The following is a 25,040-nucleotide window of genomic DNA, read 5'->3' as shown; positions in this document are numbered from 1 at the left end:
GGGCCATGCTTTCCTTCTACCAGCCGGTCAGCCAGTCCACAAACGTCTCCCCGAGCCCCCTCCGTGCACCTGGAGTCACCCCCTGCTCTGGACCCAGGCAACGGCAGGGAAGCCCCTTCCCAGCGCTGGCCCATCCACCTCCCGTTTTCCAGCTGCACAAGCTCCCCGCCCAGGCAGGGGCAGCTGGGGGCCAAGTTCCCGCCGGGCGTCTAGGGCCGCGCGGCACCAGAGGGCTCAAGTGTGCGTGCACCCTGGGGCTTTGCGACCCTGCGGCCCGCCTGGCTCCAGACAGGCGGGGAAACCGAGGCCCAGGACCGGGTCCGCGGGGCGCGTCCTCCCCCTCCCGACCCGGGCCTCACCGGCAGGACCGCGTATGTCTTCAACGCCTGGTTCAGGCTACGCAACAGCGCCCACTTGCCCGGCTGCTTGGCGCGCGCCTCGGCAGGGTCGCCGGGGTCAGCGGCGTCCTCGGGGCTGGCGGGGTCTGCGGGATGGGCAGGGGGCTCCATGGCGCGGAGGGCCTAGCGGCGGCTACGGTGGCAACACGTCTCGAGCTCCCTAATTCACCTAATCCCGTGCGCGCCGCCCGCCGGGGAACCCTAAACCCGGCCATCTGCCGCGGGCCCATGGCAACGGCGGCTTAGGTGACGCCCGCTGGCGGGAACGAGGAGGGGGCGCCCGCGCCGCCCCAGCCCCCTCCCATCCTGGCGCGACCCCAACACCCAACATCGTCGGGGATTCCGGGCCCGCCTCACCAGGACCTCTGCGAACGGCACCCAGGAAACGAGATGCGGGGCCTCGGCAAAAACGAGGCACCTGGAACCTCACCTTGACCGCAGTTTTGGAGAAAATCAGTATGTTTTCTGCGGAGAGAAACGTGGGGATGTTATGGAGTGGAACACAATAAACTTCGTAAATTTTTTAAGACTAAAGGGAAGGTGCGTCAAAGATCTTTCTGGCCCACTGGCTGCCTCTGGGGAATGAGGGCAGATAAAAGCCTTGAGGTTGGGAGGGGACTTTATGGGGAAAGCCCTGGAAGAGTCTCTGGTCCTCACCCAGCCTCTGAGGCCAGCCAGCTGGTGATCTCCAGGTCAAAGAGGAGGCACTGAGGCCTAAAGGAGGGGCGTCCCCTCGTTCCCCAGGACAGCAAGTCACCCCTAATGGCTCAGAGCTCACCCCACAGTGGGCGCCAAGCTGGGCTCCTGTGTCCTGGCAGCCACACAGGACTGGGTGCCAGCCTGGGTCCATGCTGGGCTGCAAGCCACAGTGGCCACTGTCCCATCCAGAAGGCGTGGAATGCCCAGGCCTTATGACTCTCCTCCTACACCTGCCTCCTCCTCTCTCCCTACTTATCCTTATCCTCTCCCCTCTTTTCTCCTATTCTCTCTTCAAGTCTCATTTTTGGCCCTCAGCGTTGCCTGAAATCCTGTAAGACCCAACTTTCTGTTCTAGAGGAGCAAACCACAGCGGGGAGTAGAGGGAATGACAAGGAAGGAGACAGTGATGTCTCACACAGAACTCGGAGCTGCCCCTCTGGACCTGGGCTTCCTTCTACACGCCCCCCCCCCTTTTCCAGCCTCGAGGACCCAGCGCTCTGCCACCCAGCACACAGATGACTGTCGGCAATGATTCCCACCCATTTCCTGTGCCCTCTCAGGGGCCCTGCTCTCAGAAGGGGTCCTTTCCAGAGTTAAGCCCAGAACAAGCACACCTACCCCTGCCCACCCTCCTAGGAGAGTCCGTGGGGACAGGAACCAGACCCTCAGACCCAGGGAGGTGCTAGAGTTGGGCTTCGAGGCATCCTTCCATCTGTCTATTTAAAAAACCTTCACAGGGACTCCCCTGGTGGTCCAGTAGTTAAGACTCCGCCTTCCAATGCAGGGGACATGGGTTCAATCCCTGGTCAGATCCCACGAACTAAGATCCCACGTGCTGCAGGGCAACTAAGCCAGCACGCCACAACTACTGAGCCCAAGAGCCACAACTAGAGAGCCCATGTGCTCTGGAGCCTGCATGCCACAACTAGAGAGAAGCCCACACACCGCAACGAGAGATCCTGCATGTTGCAAATAAGCCCAACACAGCCAAAAATAAAGAAATATTTTTAAAATTTAAAAAAACCAAAAACCTTCACAGGCTCAGGCTAAAGCTTAGGGGACACCGTCCTCAGAGCTTCCAGCCTGGGGGTGGACAAACCCAGACACAGAAAAGGATGGTACCACCAGATAAGGGACAGATTAACCCTGGAGAGACAGGATAGAATGGCTCCTATGAGATTGGACTCTGGAGCCAACACCGGTTCAATGATGACAAGGCCATTCACATGCTGTGTGACCTTGGGCAAGTTCCTCAACCTCCATGTGCTTTTGTTTTCTCATTTGTCGGATAACAGGATAACAGTACCTCATTAGGTGCTTGTGAGGGTTAAACAGGTCGTGTGAAACTCACTCAGATCGGTGCCTGTTAGAGCAAATGCTGTGTGAGTGTTAGTTATTATTAACTGAGCAAGTCATGTTGTTGTGGTGTTGTGATTATTTAGGCAGATACGAGGGAGAAGGGTGTTCCAGAAAAGAACACAGCAAAGCACAGAGAAGCAGAGGTAAAGAGGAAGAGATGGTGAAACAAGTCTGGTGGATGGAGAGAGGCCCCATGAGAGAGACCTAGTAAAGTACTGAGAGACTGGCCCTCCCTGACCCAGACCCACTACTCAACACCCTGCACCCAGGCCACCCCTGAGATGAAGCCTAGGAGTAGGTCCCTTCCCTGCAGGTGGCTGCACGCCAGGTCTGGAAGGCAGGTCTAATGCCCCTGGGACCCACTCTGGCATCACACCAGACTCTCTCCCAGAGCCAGGGCTCACTGCTCCCCCAGCCTTGTCTCCTGCTGCCTGGCCACGCAGGACAGGGCCTCCTACATTTGCTTATGCTGAATCCTCTGCTAGGAATGCTCCACCTCCACCATACTCTTCCCTGCCCCCACTTAGCCACCAAGGCTCCACTTAGCTATGTGCCCCCTGGTCCCCACACCTCACTACCTTCTTTTCTCCTCCCTTCATGCCTCACACCCATAGTGCTGCTGTCACCTCCACCATACCACCATCTGGTCCAATTCTGGCCACCCATATTACATATGGGGAGACTGGGGTTCAGAAGGGGCAAAAGGACCTATCCAAGTATACATAGCAAGCTGGAACAGAAAAGCTTTCAGGAAATAACTGTGCCAGTTGTCATCAGCAAGTGATATCAGCAAAGAGTAGAGAGGTCTGCCAAGAACTCTACAGAAACACCAAAAAACATAGCAAAAATTGTCAGAGTCAACTTTACTGGAACTCTAGAAAATATGCAAAGGTTTACAGTAACCATTTGAACATTTAAGGAAGAGGAAGATGACTGAAACCCCACAGGAGAGCTTTGTGGTACTTTAACCTACCCATCCTCCCTCACCCCCCACCTTGGGGATGGCAGCCTGTATCCCTGGTGTGGGTTTTTGGGGTCAGAGGGAGCAGAACAGACCTTTTTATCAAAGAATTTTGATGGTTTTAACCTGTCTGGGGGACCCCTGAAGGAATAATGCTAAAGGTTTGTCTTTATTCCCTAACTAGGGACCCCAGGGTAGAGAAGTAGCTATGGAGGGCATTGGTCAAAAACATCCAAAGGCAAATGAACTACCACCTGGGGAAAAAAATAATCAGTTGGAACAAACAATAGACACTCCAAAAAGCCTGGAAGAAAGGCAGGGGAATGAGATGCACCAGGGAAAAAGGGCTTTGTAAAAGCTTCAGCATATACTGGGGAATCTAGAAGACCACGTACACACCCAGGGTTGGACAAATGTTCAGAAAAAGTATGAGAAAGCCTAAGCTCTCACCTCTGACTGACCTCAAGCTCCATGCAGACAGGGAGTGAAGGCTAAGTCAGAGTTGTAAACGTCCTGACTGAGCATTGAAGTCATGCGCCAACATACACACAGCCCAACTGCAAAGTCTGAGATTGTTTTTATTTGTTTTGTTGTTTTTCCAGGGGTTTTAGAGACTTCAGGGACCACACACAACAAAGAATCTAGTCTTCACACACACACACACACACAAAATAGTTTAGAAAAGTCACTCAACAAAATTACAATTCACAATAAGCAGTAACAACAAACCCTGGGGAGGGGGAGAATCTGACTTCTGGAGTTATCACATTATAGTAATCAAAATGTCCAGTTTTCAACAACAATAACACACACAAAAAAAACTATGAGACGTACAAAGAAACAAGAAAACATGGCCCATTCATAGGAAAAAAAGAAATTAATAGAATCTTTCCCTGAGGAAGCCGAGACACTGGACTTAATAGACAAAAACTTTAATCAACTGTTTTAAATATGCTCAGAGAACTGGAGAAAACCAGAACAACATCTCACCAAGTACAGGCTATCAATAAGGAGACAGGAATTATAAAAAGGGACCAAATAGAAATTCTGGAGTTGAAAAGTACAATAACTGACATGAAAAATTCACTAGAGGGGTCAACAGCAGATTTGAAAGGGCAGAAAGAAGAATCAGCAAACCAAAGATAGCTTAACTGAGATATCCAGGCTAGGGAGCAGAAAGAAAAAAGGATTAAGAAAAATGAGCTGAGACTAAGAAACCTACAGGACACCATCCAATGGACCAATATATGCACAATGGGAATCCCAGAGGGAGGGGAGAGAGAGAGGCAGAAAGAATATTCGAAGAAATAATGACCCCAAATTCCCCAAACTTGATGAAAGATATGAATCTACACATCTAAAATGCTCAATAAATTCCAGGTAGGATAAACTCAAAAAGATCCTCACTGAGACACATTATAATCAAACTATCAAAAGACAGACAAAAAGAGAATCTTAAAAACAGTGAGAGAGAAGTGACTCATCATATACAAAGGATCTTCAATATGATTAATTGCTGATTTCTCATCAGAAACCATGGAGACCAGAAGGCAGTAGGATAATATATTTAAAATGCAGAAAGGAAAAAAACACATTTCCAACAAGAATTCTGTATGTGGCAAGGATATTCTTCAACAGTGAAAGAGAAACTAAGACATTCCCAGATAAACAAAAACTGAGGGAGTTGGTAGCTAATAGACCTGCTCTACAAGAAATGCCAAAAATATTCCTTCAGGCTAAAATTAAATGGCACCAGACAGTAACTCAATGCCATACAAAGAAATAAAGAACCCAGTAAGGTAACTACAAAGGTAAATATAAGAGCCAGCCTTATTGTTATTTTTGGTTTGTCACTTCTTTTTTTTCCTATGTGATTTAAAAGACAAATGCATAAAATAACAATTATAAATCTATGTTTTAATGGGCACACAGTGTATAAAGATGTAATTTCTGACAATAATACTGTAAAGAGAGAGTGATGGAACTGTATAGGAGCAGCGTTTTCATGTACTATTGAAGCTAAGTTGGTGTTAACCCTCACTAGATTGTTGTAAATGTAAGGTGTTAATTGTAAACCCCAGAGTAACTATTAGGGGGGAAATATATATATATATATATATATATATATATATATATAGAGAGAGAGAGAGAGAGAGAGAGAGAGAGAGAAATGAATGAGAAGGGAACCAAAACAGTAGAGTGGGGAAAAAAAATCAAACACAAAAGAAGGCATCATAAAAAAAGATACAAATGCACTTAAATATAAAACAGAAATAGACCCACAGCGATAGAAAACAAACTAACTACGGTAACCAAAGGGGAAAGTGGGGGAGGGATAAGTTAGGAGTTTGGGATTAACAGATACCCACTACTATTTATAAAATAGATAACCAACAAGTACCTACTGTATAACCCAGGGAACTATACTCAATATTTTGTAGTAACCTATAAGGGAAAAGAATCTGAAATATATATATATATATATATGTATATGTATATAACTGAATCACTTTGCTGTACACCTGAAACTAACACAACATTGTAAATCAACTATACTTCAATTAAAAAAAGACGTCATTATAGAGGAATTGACAGGGGAAAGATATGACATATAAAAAAAACAGCAAAATGGAAGAAGTAAGTCTTTAAATGGAAATGAATTTAACTCTCCAATTAAAAGGTAGAGGTCGGCAGAAAAGGTTTTAAAAAATAACACATGATCCAACTATATGCTATCTACAAGAGACTCACTTTAGATCCAGAGACACAAATAGGTTGAAAGTGAAAGGATAGAAAAATATACTCCTTGAAAACAGTAACCAAAAAAGAGCTGAGGTGGCTGTACTAATAACAAACAAAATGGACTTTAAATCAGGAATTGTCACAACAGACAAAGAAGAACATTATATTTTAATAAAAGACTTAACCCAACTGTTATCAACAGTCCACAGATTTATCTTCAAACTTCACTCTGATCCAGGAATCTGGGCAAAGTACATCTAGTCCCTACACTGGCCTCACCACAGAGCCAGAAATCACATCTTACCGAAGCACAGCAGACTTCCCTGAGGTCCTAAAGAAGCGGGTCACGTGTACCACAGATCTCTGGGTTCTCACAAGCACCAGCTGGCCTTGCAACGTGGGGCAAGTCCCTCCTCCTGAGACCACAGCCCCCCATCTGTATGTGAGGGGCTACCACGACAGCCTCAGAGCCTTCCCTGACATCACCACCCCACCCTGCCGTACCGCAGGCGGGGCAGAAGCCTCCCCCATCCCCAGGCTCCCTCCCACCCTACTCCACCCCCAGGACTCCTGCTATCACAGTTCTGCTCATGGGCACCCTTGCTGTGTTTCGGAGCTGCCTCCCTCTTTGGTCTGGAAACTCCTCCAGGACAGGGAGCAGTCAATTTATCTCTGTACCCTTTGTGCCCTGCCCGGTACAGAGAAGGGGCTGAGTGCCACTTTGCTGGGTGGGTGAGTGAGTACTTGGCTGAAGGAGGTGGATTCCGGCACACTAGGAACCTCCAGACACTCCCACCTACTCCCAAAGCCATCAACATGATGGGTCTGCCCAGCCTACCACAGGGTGCCTGGGAAAGAGCTCACGCTCTGCAAATGCCACCCAGCAGGGGAAATCTGACCTCCTCCCCTGAGCCCTGTGCCTGCTCCTTGTGCCACAGCCCTGTGCCCTACACAGCAGCCTCTTCCCAAGTTCTCTTCTCCCTGCATGCTGCCCCCCTCACCAGCATGGCTCCCTATCCTGTCTGGACCTGCCCCAGCTCATGTCTAAATTACCCTATCTGGGACATATATACGTTGCCAAATGTAAAATAGATAGCTAGTGGGAAGCAGCGCATAGCACAGGGAGATCAGCTCAGTGCTTTGTGACCCCCAAGAGGGGTGGGACAGGAAGGGTGGGAGGGAGACGCAAGAGGGAGGAGATATGGGGATATATGTATATGTATAGCTGATTCACTTTGTTACACAGCAGAAGCTAACACACCATCGTAAAGCAATTATACTCCGATAAAGAAGTTAAAAAAATAAATAAATAAAAGCATAGCTGAAATTTAAAAAAAATAAAAATAAATTACCCTATCTGGGCTTCAGTTTCTTCACCGGCAATATCAGCACAAAGATCCCTACCCTACAGCCTTACGGCAATAAAATGAGATCATGTATAGAGAGTACCTGGCACATAGTAGGACCAATGTGGATGCTACTTTTGAAGAATTAGAACCCTCAACAAATGAATAACATTTCTTCATAATGAAGAGATTTGGATTCTGAGCACAACTTTATGAAAGTGTTCTCTGTGCCTGGTACTCTGTGGGGCTCAGAAAGACTGGCATGATGGATGAATGGAGGGAATGAGGGAGGGATGGGTGAGTATCTGTCACTGATATGTCCCACACTGGGCCACTCTACACACGGGGCAAGAAACGTCATATTCTCTGAGGTCTCCTCAAATAATTTATCCCAAATAAATATTTATGCCAAGTAAAGTAAAAGAGAGAAAAGAATGGGAAATTCTCATACACAGGAACACTACTGATATGATTTTAGTAGTGGTCGCCGTGGCCGTTAAACTCTTTTGAGCTGTGTCCAGCATTGGGTTGAGCGTTGTACACGTGTTATGATATTTTGTTCTCCAACATCCCTTTGAGGTAGGTATCATGCTCGCCCCAGCCCCTCGGACAAAATGAGGGTGAAATCACAATCGTTCATTCGTTCGGCACAGAGCTCCATCTCTGCGGGTGCTGGCGCTGGAGCTGAGGAGGCCGTGGGGAGCAGGATGAAGGCTGTCCCCCATTTCTGGGCTCACCAGGACGCCCCAGGAAGGCAGGGGAAGAAGGTGGCGTGCGGTCAGACTCTAGTGCGCGCAGAGGAGGGAAGGGTCCCAAAGGGAGTCGTGGCCACAGAGAGGACTTAGAAGTCAGTCAGAAGAGGGACCAAGTGCTCGGGCAGACCGACCATCTTTCAGGACAGGGAAGGCGTGGCGGGAGGAGGTGGACCTGGTAGGCAGGTGAAAGGCAAGCGCTCTGACTGAACCCCTCGTGGCATTTCATCTTCACAGCAACCATCCTGGGAAAGGAGGGTTTTTATCCTCGTTTTACAGATGAGGAAACTGAGGCTCAGGAAGGCTGAAGGACGTGCGTGCCCCAGGTCCGCACACTTAGCAACAGCAAAGCCCAAGATGAGCCCAGGGCTGCGGGCTCTGCCTGTGGAGCTGCGTGGCTGGCTGGCTCCCCAGAGCTGGGACTTCATTCAGGACCAAAGAAGTAACAGAAATGTGCTTTCTGTGTGAGGGGCGGGCAGAGCCAGGTCCACCTGCAGATACCTGCTCCCAGCAGAGGCTGCCAGACGAGATGGGCCAGCGTTCAGGGGGGCTGGTTGGAGGAGGGTGGACAGCAAGTCAGAGGCCTCCCGAGGGAAAGCGGCTGTGGGAGCTATGAGTGGCCCAGGCCCTCCCTCTGGGGTCTGCAAATGTCCCCATCCACCCAGCCCCGCCTGTAGCCCAGGCCCTGGCACCCAGCAAACACTCAGTGACAGTGACTTTTCCTTCTGTTTTTGGTCTTGGCCATCTCTGATGGGCCTTTGAAGAGACTCTCAGGCCGAGGGGCTCTAGGGGGTGACTCCTCCAGCCCCAGGACAGAAGACTGTCTATCCTGATCCTGCCCTGACGCCTGCCTTCTCACACACACACATATACATAACTCACACTCAAACACGCAGCTGCAGGGCACGGCTGCCCATTGGTCCCACATGGTCCTGGAGGACATGAAGCCACTGGCCAAGCCTCCACAGCACACACCCCTACCAGCCCAAGGGCCTGGTGCCAGGCCGACCTGGCTCAGGGCCCACATTCCTGAATCTGGAGACCAGGAGCTCATTAGAGCTTCAGGCTGATCACGGGGAAGGGCTGAGGGTCAGGGGCCACTGTGGCCCTGGGAAGGAAGGGGGGCTGGAGGACTCAGCCAGGGGCAGCACCTCTGCTTCTTCCCCATATTACCCTCGGAGCCTGTAGCTCTGGCTACGTCATCCCCCATTCACTTCTCCCCAGTCAGGCTCAAGGCCCTTCCTGCTCTGGCTTCAATAGACTTGCCAACTTCGTCTTCCCTTTCTCCAAGGGCTTCTCTACATCTGGGCCTTTGCACATGCTGTTCCACTGCCTGGACTACCTGAGGATTCAGAGATGTGTATAAATAAGTAATTTCTGACCAGTGGGGTGAGTGCAATGAGAAAGGGAGGCCCCAACAGACACATCACAGGGAGAATGGGCCCTGAGAGAGTCAGGGAAAGTTTCATACCTGGGTTTTGAAGCATAGATAGGAGTTTTCTAGAAGAAAGGATTAGGGAGGGGATTCTACAGCTAAGAACATGGATAAGAGAATATGGGAGAGGGAAGGATGAGCCACCCAACAGGGTTATTCCTGATAGAAAGATGAAGGAGTCCTCACCTGCTGAAGAATCACCATTGTCCTTGGTCAAATGCTCCTACTGCCCGCCTGGCCAGACACAGTTCTGCAGGGAGAGAGACCATGTCAAACCTCTGAGCCAGCCAGCCCTGGAAGCACTGAGCCTGGCTGGGTCACCTGGGCTCTTCCCAAAGCCCCAGCCCCTCCTCCCTGAGGAACCCTCCCTGGCTTCTCTCCCTCTGGCCACAGCCCAGCCTGCGTGACCTGAGCCTCTGCCACCATCACCAGTTCCACTGCCCAGAGCAGCTGAGCTCCCTTTTTACTACTGTTATTCAGAGATTCCCAAAGGGCTCCTAAGAAGTAGAAAGTCCAGCCCCCTCCCCTGGACATATGGGCAAAGGGGCCAGAGAGGGACCAAGGCTTGCCAAAGGTCACACAGCAGGACAGGACAAATTCAGGATTAGGACTTGGTCTCTGGCCACCCAGCTCAGAGCTGCCCCAGGAGTACAGGTGACAGGGACAGCCTGGCCCAAGAGGAGGGTCAGGCTGTACATGACCTGCTCATGACACAACGTGCCTAAAACCCTTCCAGAGCACCCCCGGCCTTCAGGATGGGGGCTCTAATCCCTCCCCCATCTTGCGTTTAAGGCCCAGCACTATGCGTCTCAGTCTTGCCTCTCTCTGCTTTCTTCCTTCCCCACCCCTGCCCTTGGCCGTTCTCAGCACTCACTCTTCCTGAAATATGCTGGCCCTTTTTATACCTCTTAGACTTTGTATACACTGGACCCTCTGCCTGGAATTCTGACTAATAAATTCCCACCTATGCTTCACGGCTCAGTTTAGATGGTACCTCCTCCAGGAAGTCTTCCCTGACTGTCCCCAGGCTGCCAAGAGCCCCAATATTTCCCTCTATCCAGCCCTGACTATATCCGTTTGTTGTCTGGTCAGGGTCTGTCCCCACCTCTGCTCCCAAAGTGAGGGAGTTGATACAGGGTAGGGTGTGGGGCTCAGCCATCACCTCACACAGCACAGGGACAGCTCAGGAAGGACTCGTGGGACTGAGTGTGGTGATCAAAAGCAGCCCCAGCCCATTGGCCCCGGCATGAGGCCCCTCTGGCCCCCTACCTGCCTCCCAGGATGAGCATCAATTTTTCACAAGGTGCATTCAGAGGCGCTGGGGCATTTGATCCTCTGCCCATGACACTACCTGACACCCGAGCCCTGACCCCTGCCCTGGGGCTCCGGGATACAGCAGGCACACCGTCCTTCTGGAGACCTGCACCTGGCCTGGGTGTCTGGCTGAGAAGGGAATTCAACAAAGGCCAGCAGGCAGCTGCCGTGGGGAGCTACGTCTGTGAAGAGGATGCCCAGCTGTGGTGCTGGCATCCTGCACCAGTGTGAGCCCCGAGAGCCAGGGGCAGAACCGGGGCCTTCAGGGCCTTGGTGGGTGGAAAGGGGTTGAAAGGGCATAGAATTTAAGGGCCACGTGTAAGGAAAAAGCTACAAAATAGACATTTTTTTTCTTCAAAATAATAACTAATCCCTGTTCAAGTTAATTGCTTTTTAAATTGACAACAGAGAACACAGAACTGTATTTCCATTTCTGTACCCATGCTCAGTTTACCTTGTCCTCCCAACAACCATGGCTGATGGGGCTTCATCTCCCATTTCACAGATGGGAAATTTGAGGCACAGAGGAAGGAAGCGACTTATCCAAGGAGAGAGATAAAGAAAGAGATAGTGGCTGAGAGAGGCCTAAGGAGACAAAGAGTCAGGGACAGAGGACTCTGTCTGCCACCCCCAGCATGTCTGCCCCCCGTCCCAGCTCTGGTCAGAGATGGCAGGGGGCCCAGACCAGGAGCAATTGGCTGTGGGGACCGTGGCTCCAGGGTGGCCTGAGCCCATGACTCCCCCGAAGTCCAGCAAACCCTTCTCCCAGGGCTCAGGACAGCGGGCAGCCCATCCTTACCTGGGTCCCTGCTGCCCACCGGCCTGGCTGGAGCTGCCACCAGCACAGAGGGCTCGGGAAGCTGGGGTGGCAGGGGTGGAAAAATCTGCAGACACAAGCCCCCTCTTCCTCTGTCTTGCTCCGTGACTTGCTCTGGGGGTCTCTCTGGGTCTTGCGGTCTTTCGCTGTGTGACTCTCTCTCTCAGTCTCTCCCTTTCCTTCCTGCCCAGGGCAGCTCTCCGGCCGGCACTGCTGCCCTCTCCTCCCTACTCCAGAGCCTTCCCCTGGGAGGCGGAGTTGGAGGGCCCTCCGAGGTCTGGGTGTCGTGACATCAGCGTGGGAGGCGGGCTGTGCTGCCCAGGGCCCTGGCAGAGCCCTGGCCGCCCAGCGGGGAGGCCGGGGCACTGGGGTCTTTCTCGGCTGTGCTGCCGACCGGCGTGGGAGCAGGCCCGGAGCCACTCATCCCAGCCTCAGCTGCCTCCTGTCATTTGCAGTAATGCCCACCACCTGCTCTCAGCACCTGGGCAGGAAACCTTGTTCTGATCCCGACTTGGTCACTGATTTGCTGAGTCTTGGCCCCTGCCTGCTGTCTGCCAAGACTGTTTCCTTCTCCGCAAAATGGCTGTTTGAGACTCAGAGCAAAGGACCAGGCGAGGCAGGGCAGGAGGAAGCAAGCCCTGCCTCCTGGCCCTTTCTGCCGCCCTGCCCGCACCCCCCCACACACAGCCACTGCCCTTGCCCCAGGCCACTTCCCGAGGGCTCACCTCAGATGCGTCCCCCTGAAGTTCATCACTTCGCCACTGCCCCACAGCTTGTTCTGGGGGCTGGGGCGCGAGATGCCTGCTGTCTCTAATCATGCAGGGAACCTTCTCAAAGCAGCTGACTGGGAGCAACGCTGCATGTACCAGGGGCTCGTGCAAACTGAGGTGGAAAATGCGATTTTACAGTAGGGGAGGAGGGTAGAGAGTGAACAACATGTTCGTTATTAGCATCAGCGACGACGGTGACACCGAGGACTCCCTGTTGAGACCTGGCCCTTGCACGCCATGGCCCTTCGCCTGCAGCGACCCTGGCAGCAGCTCCAGCCACGCAGGCCTCTCCGGGACAGGTTTGGCCGGGGCGGAGGGAGGTACTCTTTTGGAGTCTCTGTAACTGGGCTGTGCCTGCAGGGAAGGGGCCACCTGGCTGCCACCCAAAGGATGGGGTGGGGGACCCAGGGAGGGAACAATGGCCCAACTGCGCCACCTCCCGGGCACAGCTGCCCGACGGCGCCCCCTGGAGGGCAAGGCTGAGCATCCGGCCTCCGCCTGGAGCAGCGGGTGGGAAGCGACGGCGCTGGGACCCCGGCTGTGCCGAGGCTGGGGCTCCCTCTGACCCGACGATCCTGACCCCCGAAGACCCCTGGGTGCTGGCGTGTGCTTGGCTGGGTGCCCATGACCGGAGCTGCTCCTGAACAGTCCCCACTGCTGGACTCCCACCTGCCGTCCGCACTCGATACCTACCACCCCTCTCATCATCTCTTGCTGAGCCGGCCAGACTGGGGGGGCGAGTGGTGTCAGCCTCACACAGATGGGAGAGCTGAGGCCCGAAGAGGAAATGGTGCCCCAGGCAGAACGCAGGTCTGAGCTGCGAAGGATGGGTGGGAGTGGCGCGGGGGTGTGTGGTCCCCTCCAGGTGCTGCACAGCTGCTCAGCACCCAACAGTGGCCAGGCACTACGCTAGGGCGGGCACATCGCTCAGCACATCCTTCTCTCACAGTCTTATGAGGAAATCTTGGTCTTAGTGCATTTACTCTTCCCTTACTCCCCACTCCCAACCCAGCCACCAAGTTCTGTCCACTCTACCTCTGAAATCCCTCTGGTTTCTCCTCCCCGCCACCCCCGCCTTTCTGGCTCGAGCTGCCATCATCTCCCCCTCAACAGCCTCCACTCTGATCCCCTACATCCACCTGTACCCCCACAAGCCCATCTCCTTTTCGGCTGCCCTTCATGCGGCTGCCCCCCTCTATTCCACAACTGGCTCAGGGCGAGGACTTCCTGCCCCCAGCAGGCTCAGGGAACACCCTGAGCTCCCACATTGCCTCGCCACCGGTTCTCTGCATGTCTTCCCCACCAGTCTGTACGCTGCCCCGGAGCAGGCACTGTGGCTGCTCCCCCCGCCCCCGTGCCTGGGCCGGGACTTGGGAAAAGGCCAGGTGAAGGGACAGCCGAATGCCAGCACGGTCCCACCAGGCAGGCATCGGGGTCCAGCTTCAGCTGTAACTCCTTCACTCTCTAAACAGACAGTCACCCAGGCCTGGGAAACATTCCCTTCATTGTCCCATATCCCCAGAGGGACAGACAGACACAGGAAGGCCTTTCTGGAATTGTGGTAACATTTATTCTGAGAACGGAACAGGTCTCCACTCCCCTGACCCTGCGCTCAGCCCTGAGGAGAACGCAGCCCAGCTCGGGGTGCTGTGCAGCAGGGGCCCCACCCATCTGCAAATGGGGACTTGAGGCCCCTGTGGGCTGCCGGGTGCACCAGGCAAACAGAGCGGCTGCTCTCCCCACTCACCCTCCAGTCCCAGCCTGAAAGAGCTCCATCCTCACCTGCCCAGTCCCCAGGGCCTCCGGGGGACCAGGATCCCCACACAGCCAGGAGCCAACCAAGAGGGGCAGGGAGCAAGGGCAGGGCTGTCTGAACCAGTTCTGACAAAATGCCCAGCCCCCAGGCTAAAGCCCACACAGGTCTCCAGCTGGTCCTGGTTTGCCCCCGTAGCCCAGGTGGACATGGCTGAGCAAAGACCCGTGTGTTGGCCCCAGAGGCCCCAAGCTGGCTTATCTGGCCCTCGACACTCCACCCAACTCAGGAGTCTTCCTTTCAAACAGACACTGAGAAGTGGTGATTACATGACTGTGTCTAGTGTGTACGGATACAAAGATACATAGAGAAAGGGTATTGTTTTGCTCTTATACAGCACTTGCTAGGAAGAGTGCTGACAAACGATAATCACTGGCCCCACTTTGCAGAGGGGGAAATCGAGGCACAGGAGGTTTAAGCAACTTGCTCCTGGTCACACGCAAAGTCCTCACCCTAGGTTCGGGCTCTTGAGGAGAAGTCCCAGCTTTTCGAGAAGGAATCCTTTTGTCCTCCTTGTCATTCAGTTCCTGGCCCTTCCCGTGACCCAGGGCCAGGACAGAGGAGCAGAGCCAGCCAGAGCGAGGGGTCAAGAATCCAGCATATCCAGCCAGGTCACTGCACCCAAGAGCCAGATCTGGAGCGGAAAAGTCAGCTTCCCCAAAGGAACTCCCAGCAAGGCCACAGGAATTCCTGATCTTGAACCAACTGGACTTTTTCACTGACATCACCTGGTCTGGAGCCTAAGAAGGGCACAGGGAGATCCAAAGATGGTCACAGCGCCAACACTCTCCAAGAACGCAGTAGGTGCTGGCTTGTAAAACATCCGAGTACAAACCCCCATCTTCTTCATCCACCTCCAGACCTCCTCTGAGAAGGTATGACCTCGCCACGTCCCTCCCCAAGCAGATCAAAATAAAATCAGAGGATCACAGGAACTGGAGCTTAAGAAGAAAAAAGGGTTCTGGCTTTCAGTTTTCCTTTAAAAACCCCTGGTTAAAATTGAGAGTTAAAACGGAAAGAATATAAAACGTTGAGGACTAAAAGGAGAGTTTTGGTCCAGGCAGCAAGAGGGTGATGTCTCCTCGGCTACGCTTTGAGGGGAATGTTGGTGGAAGGGCCTCTGGTCAGACAATGGATTTACCATCTCCTGTCAAGCCCAACGTGCAAACTGATGTCAGCGGGCCTGAGACCACCACTCCAGAGTCCCTGCTCCCGGGAAAAGCCCAGGTCTTGCAGCAGAGGGGGGTGCCTCCTCTCAGGTCTCTCCCCGCCTGGCCCACTACATCAGACACACTCCTTCCCGCGTCAGGGCAGTGGAGGCAGGACGCCCTTCCTCTCCACCCCCTCTCCAGGGACCCTAAACCAGAGGCTGGGAATGCAATCAGAACCTAGAAGGAGAAGGTGGCTGCAGCTCCTCTGGGCGTCTGTATCTGAGAGGACCTGAGAGCAGAGGCGAGGCCCAGGACGGACGCCGGGTCTCCCAGAGCTGCGAGGAGAGGCCCGGCTCCACGTGGGGTCTCATGGGCATCGTTTATTCATTTGGCGAATCTCCTTTGAATTAATACCTGATGGGCGGGTGAGTGGATGGGATTCGAGAATGGACAGATGTCACCTGGACATTTCCCAAATTCTAGCCTGGGCAGGAACCCAAGAGCCCAGAGTCCTTTCAAGGTGGCTAGAAAACCAGATGTAGGTGACAAAGAAAGCAAGTCTTGGACACTGGGGCAGGTCTGGGACACAAGGGGCAGGAGTGGGCCTTGGGGATGTGGTAGTTTGTGTGTAAACAAGTGACATCTTTGGCACTCTGCTGGCAGACAGCAGGGCCTTGGGACAAGGTTTTCAACGGATAGAGGCCCTTAGCCATGGTGGCAGTTGGGGTAGGGAGGGCTATTTTAAATCTCAGGCAAGACGACTCCTCTATGAGAAGGGAATGCTTTGGGGTCCTCGGGACGCTGAGGCAAGTGTCCTTGAGAGGGACAGAGACCTCCCAAGGTTACACAGCAAGTCAGTGGAAAAGCTGGGAAAAGGACGCCAGTGTCCCGGCTCCCAGGTTAGTCCCTGGCCTGGCTGGGGACATGCAGATGGTGGTGAGAACTGTGGGTGCAGGTAGATGGGCAGGCGTCAGATGGCCGTGAGGGAGGCACTGCTGAGGATGCGCACAGCAACGGTGCCCGGCAGGTCGCTGGGCTGCTGGCTGTTGCGGTCTCGGAGGTGGAGGGTGTGCAGGGCCTGGAGGTCGTCTGAGCTGGCCTTCAGGTGCACCTGGCCCAGAAACTCATCCTTCAGGACTCGGTAGTTCCAGATCTGGAGGGAGACAGAGGATGGTTGGGGGCCATCTCCAAGACAAGGACTATGGGTCTGAGGGCTGCTGACAGCGGCGGCAGAGCCTTGACTCCCCTTCCTGTGATGCAAGCTGGGCTGAGGAAAAGGAGCCCTGCGTCTGCCTCACCATGGACCTTGGGCAAGGCCATGCCCCTGCCAGAGCCTCAGGCTTCCTCCCATATGTCAAAGCTCCCCTCCATGTATACAGTTAAATCTGTCATTATTAGCTCTGCTGTTGACCTTGGGTGACCTTGGACAAGTGATACACCCCCTGCTCTGGTTTCCCCATCTTCAACATGAGGTTTGGATCAACGGCTCCTAAGGGTCCTTCCAGCCCAAACATCTATGGGTCTGTGATTTGATCCGGAAGGACTCAGTGTTAAAAAACTTGGAAACCCTATAGTAGCTCCCCCAGGATACCCGAGCGTTTGTTTACAGATGGTTTCTCACCGGGAGAGATGCTGGCCTGGACCCCAGGGACAGAGGGCTTCCTGCCAATGAGCTCAGAACTGTGGCCCCCTTGGCCTGAGAGGGGAAGGAAGCCCGTGCCCAGGACCCTGGCTTTCTGATCCCCTGCTCTCAGGCAATAGTCACTCCCACCATCTGCCACCAGGGGAATTTAAGGAACAACTCCCAAGGCTTTGGGGCAAGACTGGCAGAGATGCCCACTGTCCCTGGCCAGGAGTCTGACCCTGCTGTGTCCCACAATCCCTACAGCTAACCCAACTCATCCCACCCCACAGAGGGGACTCTGGGGCACCGGGAGGGGCAGGCAAGAGAATTCCCTAGGCCACACCATGCCAGGGACAGAGTGGGAACCAGAACCCAGTGTTCCTGGGTCCCTGTCAAAGGCCCTGCCACGCTGGGCCCAGCCACTCTGAGTGCGGAAGCATGAGGCGGGGGGCCCAGGAGGGACCCCAGACAGGTGGGTCACCTGCACAGTGATGGGCTGGCTCGGCTTCTTGCGGTAGAAGATGCCTTTCACATCATACTCAGGCGTCGAGGTGCCTTTCTGCACGGCCGAGCGGACTTTGTCCCCCTCACTCTCGATGATCACGTACGAGTTAGCCCCTAGAAAGAGGGAGTGGGCAACGGGGTGAGGGTGGGGCTGGGACAGGCCCCGGATGAGACAGAAGCCTGGGCTCGTGTATTCAGGAGAAGGGAGACCAGAGCCTGGCCAGCTCCCTAACTTCCAGAGACAGGAGGGGACACACTGGTAATCTCTGGTCTCCAGACCTTTAACCAAGCTGTCCCCCTGCCCGGAGCACCTTTCTCCCCTACCTTCCTTCACCAGGCCTCACGCCTTAATACCTCCTTAGCCTGGAGAAAGGCCCCCCCTCCAAAAAGCCTTCCCTGAGCCCTCCCTCCTGGCTGCCTGTCCCTGCGGCTGACTGCCCTGGCACACTGGAAGCCGCCCAAGGGCAGGAGGCAGAGCGTGTTCTTCTCTATACGCCCAGCTTCATCCCAGGGCTGGGCCCAAAGTGGATGTCAGGATGGGTTTGCTCATTCAATGAGTGAGAGCAGGAGAGCTCTGGAGGCTGTGTCTGTGGCTTGGGAGGGGAGGAGGGCTGGGGGTTTTCTCCAGGCAAGCTCACCTGTTGGGGAGTCCTTGAGACCGGCGGCCCCCAGGACATGCACCTGGGTCACCTGCTGGGGGTAGCCGCACAGGGAGCTCCAGCAGGAGTGGGGAGGTTCATCCAGGCATAGCTCCCTGATGCAGGGCAGAGGAGAAGGGGCGGGAGGTGATGGAGAGGGTCCGGGAAGACGGAAGGTCAGGGGATTCGAGAAGAGTGGGGCGGGGGTCAAGAGCAGCGTTTAGTCCAGACAATGCTTGTCTCGGGCAAACAAAGCCCCATAAGCTTCCCGCTGCCCCATCCCTACCCAAGGGTGCCCCCTCCTCTCCCAAGGGAAAAGCAATGTACCGAGCGTTACTGTGTGCCAAGCACTCTGCTGGGATGTTACAGGTATTGTCTCTAATCCTCACACAGCCCTGGGAGATAAGTGACTGCCACTCTGCCCATTTTACGGATTAGGAAGCATCAGGATCGCTGGGGGGAAGGGGCTTGCCCAACACAGCACAGACTGGCGGGACCGAGGTCCGCTAATTCCACAAGCTGCCCCCCCAGTCTGGGACGTGGGCAGGGAGCACCGACTCTGGGCCGCCTAGCAAGGTGGGAGGGCAGTGTGGGACGCACAGGTCTGCACTGCAGCAGGGTTGGGGGTGGTTTCAGGGTCCACCTAGCCGGACTCTGCCACTGGTGGCACGGACTCAGAAACCACCCCCAGCCAACGTCGATCCCCAGTTCTGATCTATAAAATGAAGGGGTCAGGCCTCCCACCCGAGGGTTCAGGAAGAGCAAATGAGCTGAGTGAAAGCTTGTTTGTAAACTGTGAAGCGCTCTGCACACGTGAGCAGCTGCTCCTTCGTGTGGCCAAGAGAGGCTGGGACAGGGGAGGAGAGGAAGGGGAAGAAAGGGGATGGATGCTAATGTCAGGCCAGGGAGGCTGGAGGCCCAGGCTCCATGGCTTAGGACGACACTGAAGATCTCTGGGCTGAAGATTGCGGGCCAGCCTAGTGTGGACCTAGGCCCTGCCAACCCAGGCCCCCAGCCAGTCCCCACGCACCGGCAGTTGGAGGGCACATCAGTGAAGACTCGGAGCAGGAACTCGCCAGTGTGTCCTGGCTCGAAGGTGGTGGGGATGATGACGTAGCGGCCCTCGGGCTGCTCCGTGCGCAGGAAGACACTGCGGGAGTTGATGTAGATGGAGCTGGCGGTCCTGTGCTGCAGGCTGTGCATACGGTACTGGCGGTTCTCCTCCACCTGACGGGGGTGGAGACATCGGGTCACACAGAGCCCCTCACCCCACCCCGCACCCCACATCTCCCCCTCGTTGCCGGAAGAGGCGTATCTACAGAGTCAGAAGTACATGAGAATCTGTCTGCCTAGGGCTGGCGGGGAGGGAGGTGGATGCAACTGGGTGGTGGCGGCTAAAGGGTGCGGGGTTTCTTTTTGGGGTGATGGAAGTGGCCTCAAATTGACTGTGGTGATGGCCGCACAACTCTACAAATACACTTTAAGTGAGCGAGTCATATGGTATGTGAATTATATCTCATAAAGCTACTGAGAGGGGTGGCAATGGGAATCCCCCTGGTGACAATGTCTGCGGGGTTTCTGACATCACAACAGAATCAAGTATCACTATTTGCGCAGGACACAGCATGTGTCCATGAAATGACATCACCAGCTGCCGGGACATGCTGGACAATTCCTGGAATAAGTGCCATGATAAGCTATAGTCACATCAGCGAAGGTCATGTCACGTCAAAGTCACAACGTCAGCACGCAGTGAATGTTCCAACATGCTGACGTGGACAAACGGTTATGATACGACCCAGCACATCAAATGCCAGGGCCTCGACTCAAGCCGTGGGCCCAGCACATGCACTTGGTTTCATTAGGTTCTTGGTGTCTGGCAGGCCCACGGCGCCCCGCTACGCTGCGTGTCGTCACACACGGGGCGTCACAACGTGTGGAAGGCCTCGGGGCCCAGGCCAGGGGAGTGGCCAGGGGGAAGCCCTCCTGGCTCTGCCCAGGATGCTTCTTCCCAGTGCCCAGCAAGGCTTCCAACTCAGGGGAGCCAGAGCCCTGAGGGAGGAAGCCGTGGGGGGCCCCCCAGAGCCTAGGCCCGACCACCAGCAATCGTCCCCTTCCCCCGTCCAAACAGCCTGTGGGTCTGGGCAAGAAGAAATCAGGCTGAGAGCTCCAGTGGGACCAATCCGAGGCAGGCTGGGCCTCTGCGGGGATCGAAACAGGACCTGTGTCACAGCACAACCATGGCATCAGCCAATGTGGCCAGGGGGACAGGGGTGATGTCGGAGACCAAAGTGTTCTAGAGTGTTCTCCCCCAGGCCCAGGCAGCCCAAACTCTCCTTACCCAGAGCAGGGGTCCCAGCTGGCCTCACCTTGTAGATGTCAAAGCCAATGGCCAGATTTTCACCCTTGCCATCCCGGCGGGTGGACTGTTTGGGCCGTTGCTGGATGCAGATCAGCACTTCATCTTCTGGCTTTTTGACATCAAAGAGGTACTGCGGGTGCAGCAGAGGAAGAGGGGCGCACGGTGAGGCCACCCCGAAAACGGCTCCCGAAGCTCGGCCCAGAGCTCAGCTGTGTGAACTTGGGCAAATCACGTCACCTCTCCGAGCCTCGGTCCCTCATCTGTGAGATGGGCTGGCAGTGTCCACCCCGCACGTGGGGTGGGAGGACTCGGGGAAACGATGGATGCTCAGCTCCGAGCCTGCATGCAGCTGGTGCTCAATGAGGGCACACCGGGCGTGAGGACCAGGCGGGTGCCAGGGTCATGACCGAGGAGGCCGCAGGGGAGGAGTCCCGTGGGGAGCCAGCCTGGCCAAGTCTCCCCAGAAGGAGCAGCACCATGTGTGAAAACAAGGGGTTTGAGGCCCCAGCTCAGCCTCTAAATACAATGTCCCCGTAACTCTTATCAGGGCACTCATTAGTCCTCAGAGCCTGCAGGTCACATTGTGAGGTTGCGGGTGACAGGACCTCCCAGACACGCCCATCCAACCCCGCTGTACAAACGGTGCACCGAACCCCACGGAGGTACAGGGATGTACCCGAGGTCGTGCCGGAGTCCGTGGCAGGACGGCGCCGAGGGCCCCACAGTTGCTCAAGGGGTGGGGGCGGGGGGGATCCCCAAGGAGGCCCACCTGCGGGTTCTGGAAGAAGGTGTCCTTGTGGTTGATGCAGCCCCCGCTGCGGTTGTGCAGCGGGTCCTCGTGCCGCGTCCAGGCGCCGCACAGCCGGGCCTCCTCCCACGTCTTGTGGATGCTCAGGTAAGACGTGTTGATCAGACGGCACTTGATGATGTCCGTGAAGTATCGGCACACGTCCTCAAAGGTCATCCTGGGCGTGGCAAGGGGCTGAGCCGCCGGTCTCCCCACCCCACCCCGCCCACCAGCCTGCCCACTCGCCCCACATGCTCTGCACCACGGCCTACACAGCAAGTGTGGACATGGCATCACACGGACCCTTCACATCTCTTTTGGCCTCAGTCTCCTGCTTTGTAAAACGGGAATAAATCTAATGACAGCTGCCTACCTCAGAGTTAGTGCAGGAATTGAGCAATGCAATAACAATAAAAGCATGTAATACAACTTCCAGCAGACAGGAGTTGCCAAAGGCTGGCCGTTACAATTATTAATAGTATGAATAACTAATGTGTACAGCCCTCTACAGTTTCCATCCATTGTCATCCACAGCTAGTGGTGGAAACCCCTTGGTAGGCGAGCTGCAGTGGCCAGGATACTGCCACACCTGCAGGAGCCTGGGCGGGGGGAAGGGAAGTGCCCACCCACCTTCAAGTGTGCACATATATGAGAATATGCACATATATGCATCAAGGGTGAACATATCTGAGAAAGGCCTTAGGAGGAAGCCCTTTCCTGATTAGGGTTTTCTACCGCTATGTTTTAATTCGACTGGCCCCTGAGCCAGACTGGGCAAAGTGGATCTCATCCACAGAAGCCCACACCAAAAGGCCTGGGGGGCTTCCTGCAGCAGGTCCCCTGACACCTGCAGGAGGGGACTTCCAGGATCACTGCCATCTGCCTCTGGATCTGCCTGGGGCCCTCACAACATCTCCCACACACAGGGTACCCTGTATCCCTCCAGGAAGTGGTTCAGTCTCCAAATCAAGTGTCCTGCTGAAGAAAGACACTGAGCCTGGCAAGCAGGGCTAAATGCAGAATGAATGAATGCCGAATGAATGAATGCAGGAGTGAATGAATGCAGGAGTCACTATCATGCTCTTTAAGCAAGGCTGTTGCCATCCTCCAAGCTCACCTCCTCACCTCCCTGAACTCACTCTTCCCATCCCAAACCCAAGTGTGCTCTCTTGCCTCTGGGCTGGGTCTCTGTCCTTGCCCAAGGGCTCCTCTGCACCCTGAGTCTTAGCTCCTCCAAAGGGCCTCTCCTCTTCCTACCTGCTCTCGGCATCAGGCTGCCAGCATGCCCTCTGCCCTCTGGTCAATTCCCCACCTGCTGGTACCCTGGCCTACTTGCCGAGGGCTCAGCTCGGGTACCAGAGCAGCCCAGGGTCCCCTGACATGGGCAGTGGAGGCTATGGGGACGAAAGGGTCCATTCTGCCCAATTCACTTTACAGAGGAGGAAACAGGCCCAAAAAGATGCAGTGGCTTATCCGAGGCCACACGGCAAGTTGATGGTGGGGCATTTTTAGAGCCCTGGCTCCCGCCTCCCTGTCCAGTGCCTCCTGCCCGGCACACAGGAGGCTCCCCTCTCAGCCCTGGACATCCGCCCAGGGCAAGAGCACACTCACCAGAACTCGCCGTCATCCTGCACAGTCACACCCAACTTCTCCCGCTCACTCTTGCTTACTTTCTGCCACTCCTCTGAGCTGGGATGTGAGCACAGGGGAGGGAAGAGAGAGGAGTATCAGAGGGACGCCCTCAGGGCCACTCTGGCAAGGGTCAGGAGGCATGAGGGACAGCTCAGCTCTAGGCCTCCATCAGTGTGGGTGTAGTTGGGGGCACCCAGGGCCATGCCCAGGCCCCTCTCCAGGAAGTGCTGTCTGCCCACTCTCTCAGGCAACCGTGGGCTGCCACCATGCCGGGGATCCGGAGGTCTGGGAGCAAAGCTGCAGGCTTGGGGCAAGTGGGGGGACTGACCCTCAGTGAAGGGAGCTCCTTCACTGGGGGCCTAGGCTCTGCTCCTCTCCTGGCCTCACCAGGGCCATTAACCAAGCACAGGGCAGTCACCCCCATTCCCACCCTTGGTGGCCTCCCTCCCTGCTCTCCTCCCCACTCAAGCGCCAAGACTGGTCTCTACATCCCCTACAGGAATCAGCTCATCCCCACCTCCAGACCTCTGCCCATGCTGAATCTATCCCCCCACACACATGCCTGCTCCAAAGTAAGTCTTCTCCTAATGTCATCCTCCCCCCAAATCCTTTAAGGCCCAGCCCTGGTGCCACCTCCTCCAGGAAGTCCACCCTGTCCTTGCCCAAGCCCCGGGCCTCACGTGTCACTCCAGGGCCCGTTCCACTCCCGCTCGCCCCAGGGGTTGCGCAGGCGGATCATGTCCAGCTTCTCTGACTTGAAGAAGGCCAGCAGGCCACGGCCCAGGCGCACCTTGCGCACATCAGTGATGGCATACGCATGGCCCTTCACGAGGCCACACGCCAGCCGGGCCTCCATGTCTGCCGCTGTCACTGCCTGTGGGACACAGTTGCTCAGAGGCAGGGCAGGGCAGGGCAGGCTCCACCTGGAGCCAGAGGCCACACCACCCCCTACAGGACGGGGAGGGTATGGCAGCCCCGCACAAAGGGGAGACATCATTCCTCTGAGGTTAGGGACTGACCTCCGCATTCACAGCCCCTTACAAAGCCGGGGAACAGCAGTGGGGGATAAAGGAAGGGATCTGCAGTGGGATCGGCCCAGGGCTGTGTTGGAGTCGACTAGCACTGGCTCAGTTTTGCAATCTGGTTGTTAAAACGTTAGCCTGAAATCAACCACGGTGGGAGTATTTACACCACAGAAGTCAGCAAACCAGGGCTTTTAAATTTTCCAGTCTTTTATCAACATACCACTGGGTCAGCCAAACCTGGGTTCAAATTCTGCCTTCACTGAGTCCCAACTTTCCCACCCAAAACGTGAGCAGTCAATGAAATGAGACGATCGTCTTGAAGAGCCCAGGCCTGTGCCAGCAGGCAGTAGGGGCTCCCTCGCCCTTCCCATCGCCTCGCAACTGTGATGCCTTAAACCTTGGCCAAAGGACCTATCACTCCGTTATGAAAGGGCTGGAAAAGGGGGACGCTAGTTGAACAGTGTGGGCAAGGCCTTTCGTAGTGTAAAGGTTAGGGCAGGGGGCCCAAGGCTTGTGCTGTCCAGCACTGGGGAGGGGCTGCAGCCTCTAACTGCTCTCCTCCATGAGGCTGAGGGTCTGGATTTGTGATCCAACCTGGGCAGGGGCTCTCCCTGAAAAGCCAGTCACCTCCCACCCCAATCAGGGTCAGTGAAGGGGAGGGGCCGCCTCTGGGGCTCGGTTCTGTGTTCTCACCTTGATGGAAGCACTGATGAGGCCTCCCCGGCTGTGCACTTTCAACACACGCTCAAAGAGCTGGTTCCTCTTGGCCTCATCACTGGCAAAGTCACCCTCGGTCAAGTCGATGGGCTCGGAAACCCCACCTGTGAAGTCCACCAGCGCATCCGCTGTGTTGCCTCCATCCAGGGCCTGGTAACAGCCTGCCAGCCTGGAAGCAATGTGGAAAGAACTCC

At 55.2% G+C, this 25,040-nt stretch overlaps 2 protein-coding genes across 4 annotated transcripts in view; both read right to left on the bottom strand.

Moving 5' to 3' along the window:
* The window catches only part of MYO7A (myosin VIIA), a 102,330-nt gene extending 92,387 nt beyond the window's left edge, over positions 1-9,943 (bottom strand). The window contains exon 1 of the mRNA XM_030835990.2: positions 9,879-9,943. Within this exon, the coding sequence (XP_030691850.1) occupies positions 9,879-9,896 (18 nt within the window). The 5' untranslated portion in view covers positions 9,897-9,943. The remainder of the gene's footprint in view (positions 1-9,878) is intronic.
* Positions 9,944-14,150: 4,207 nt separating this feature from the next.
* The window catches only part of CAPN5 (calpain 5), a 57,501-nt gene continuing 46,611 nt past the window's right edge, over positions 14,151-25,040 (bottom strand). For all 3 annotated transcript variants that reach the window (XM_060303751.2, XM_030835992.2, XM_060303750.1), the window contains exons 5-13: positions 24,823-25,015; positions 23,785-23,978; positions 23,084-23,161; positions 21,455-21,650; positions 20,693-20,815; positions 19,354-19,550; positions 18,324-18,439; positions 17,663-17,799; positions 14,151-16,710 (exon numbers count right to left, since the gene is read on the bottom strand). In XM_060303751.2, coding sequence (XP_060159734.1) covers positions 16,528-16,710; positions 17,663-17,799; positions 18,324-18,439; positions 19,354-19,550; positions 20,693-20,815; positions 21,455-21,650; positions 23,084-23,161; positions 23,785-23,978; positions 24,823-25,015 — 1,417 coding nt within the window. In that variant the 3' untranslated portion in view covers positions 14,151-16,527. The remainder of the gene's footprint in view (positions 16,711-17,662; positions 17,800-18,323; positions 18,440-19,353; positions 19,551-20,692; positions 20,816-21,454; positions 21,651-23,083; positions 23,162-23,784; positions 23,979-24,822; positions 25,016-25,040) is intronic.

The sequence above is a fragment of the Globicephala melas genome, chromosome 8, assembly GCF_963455315.2.
Source record: "Globicephala melas chromosome 8, mGloMel1.2, whole genome shotgun sequence".
Lineage (NCBI taxonomy): Eukaryota > Metazoa > Chordata > Mammalia > Artiodactyla > Delphinidae > Globicephala > Globicephala melas.
Note: the sequence above shows the minus strand (reverse complement) of the source record. Positions and strands in the feature narration are given on the sequence as shown.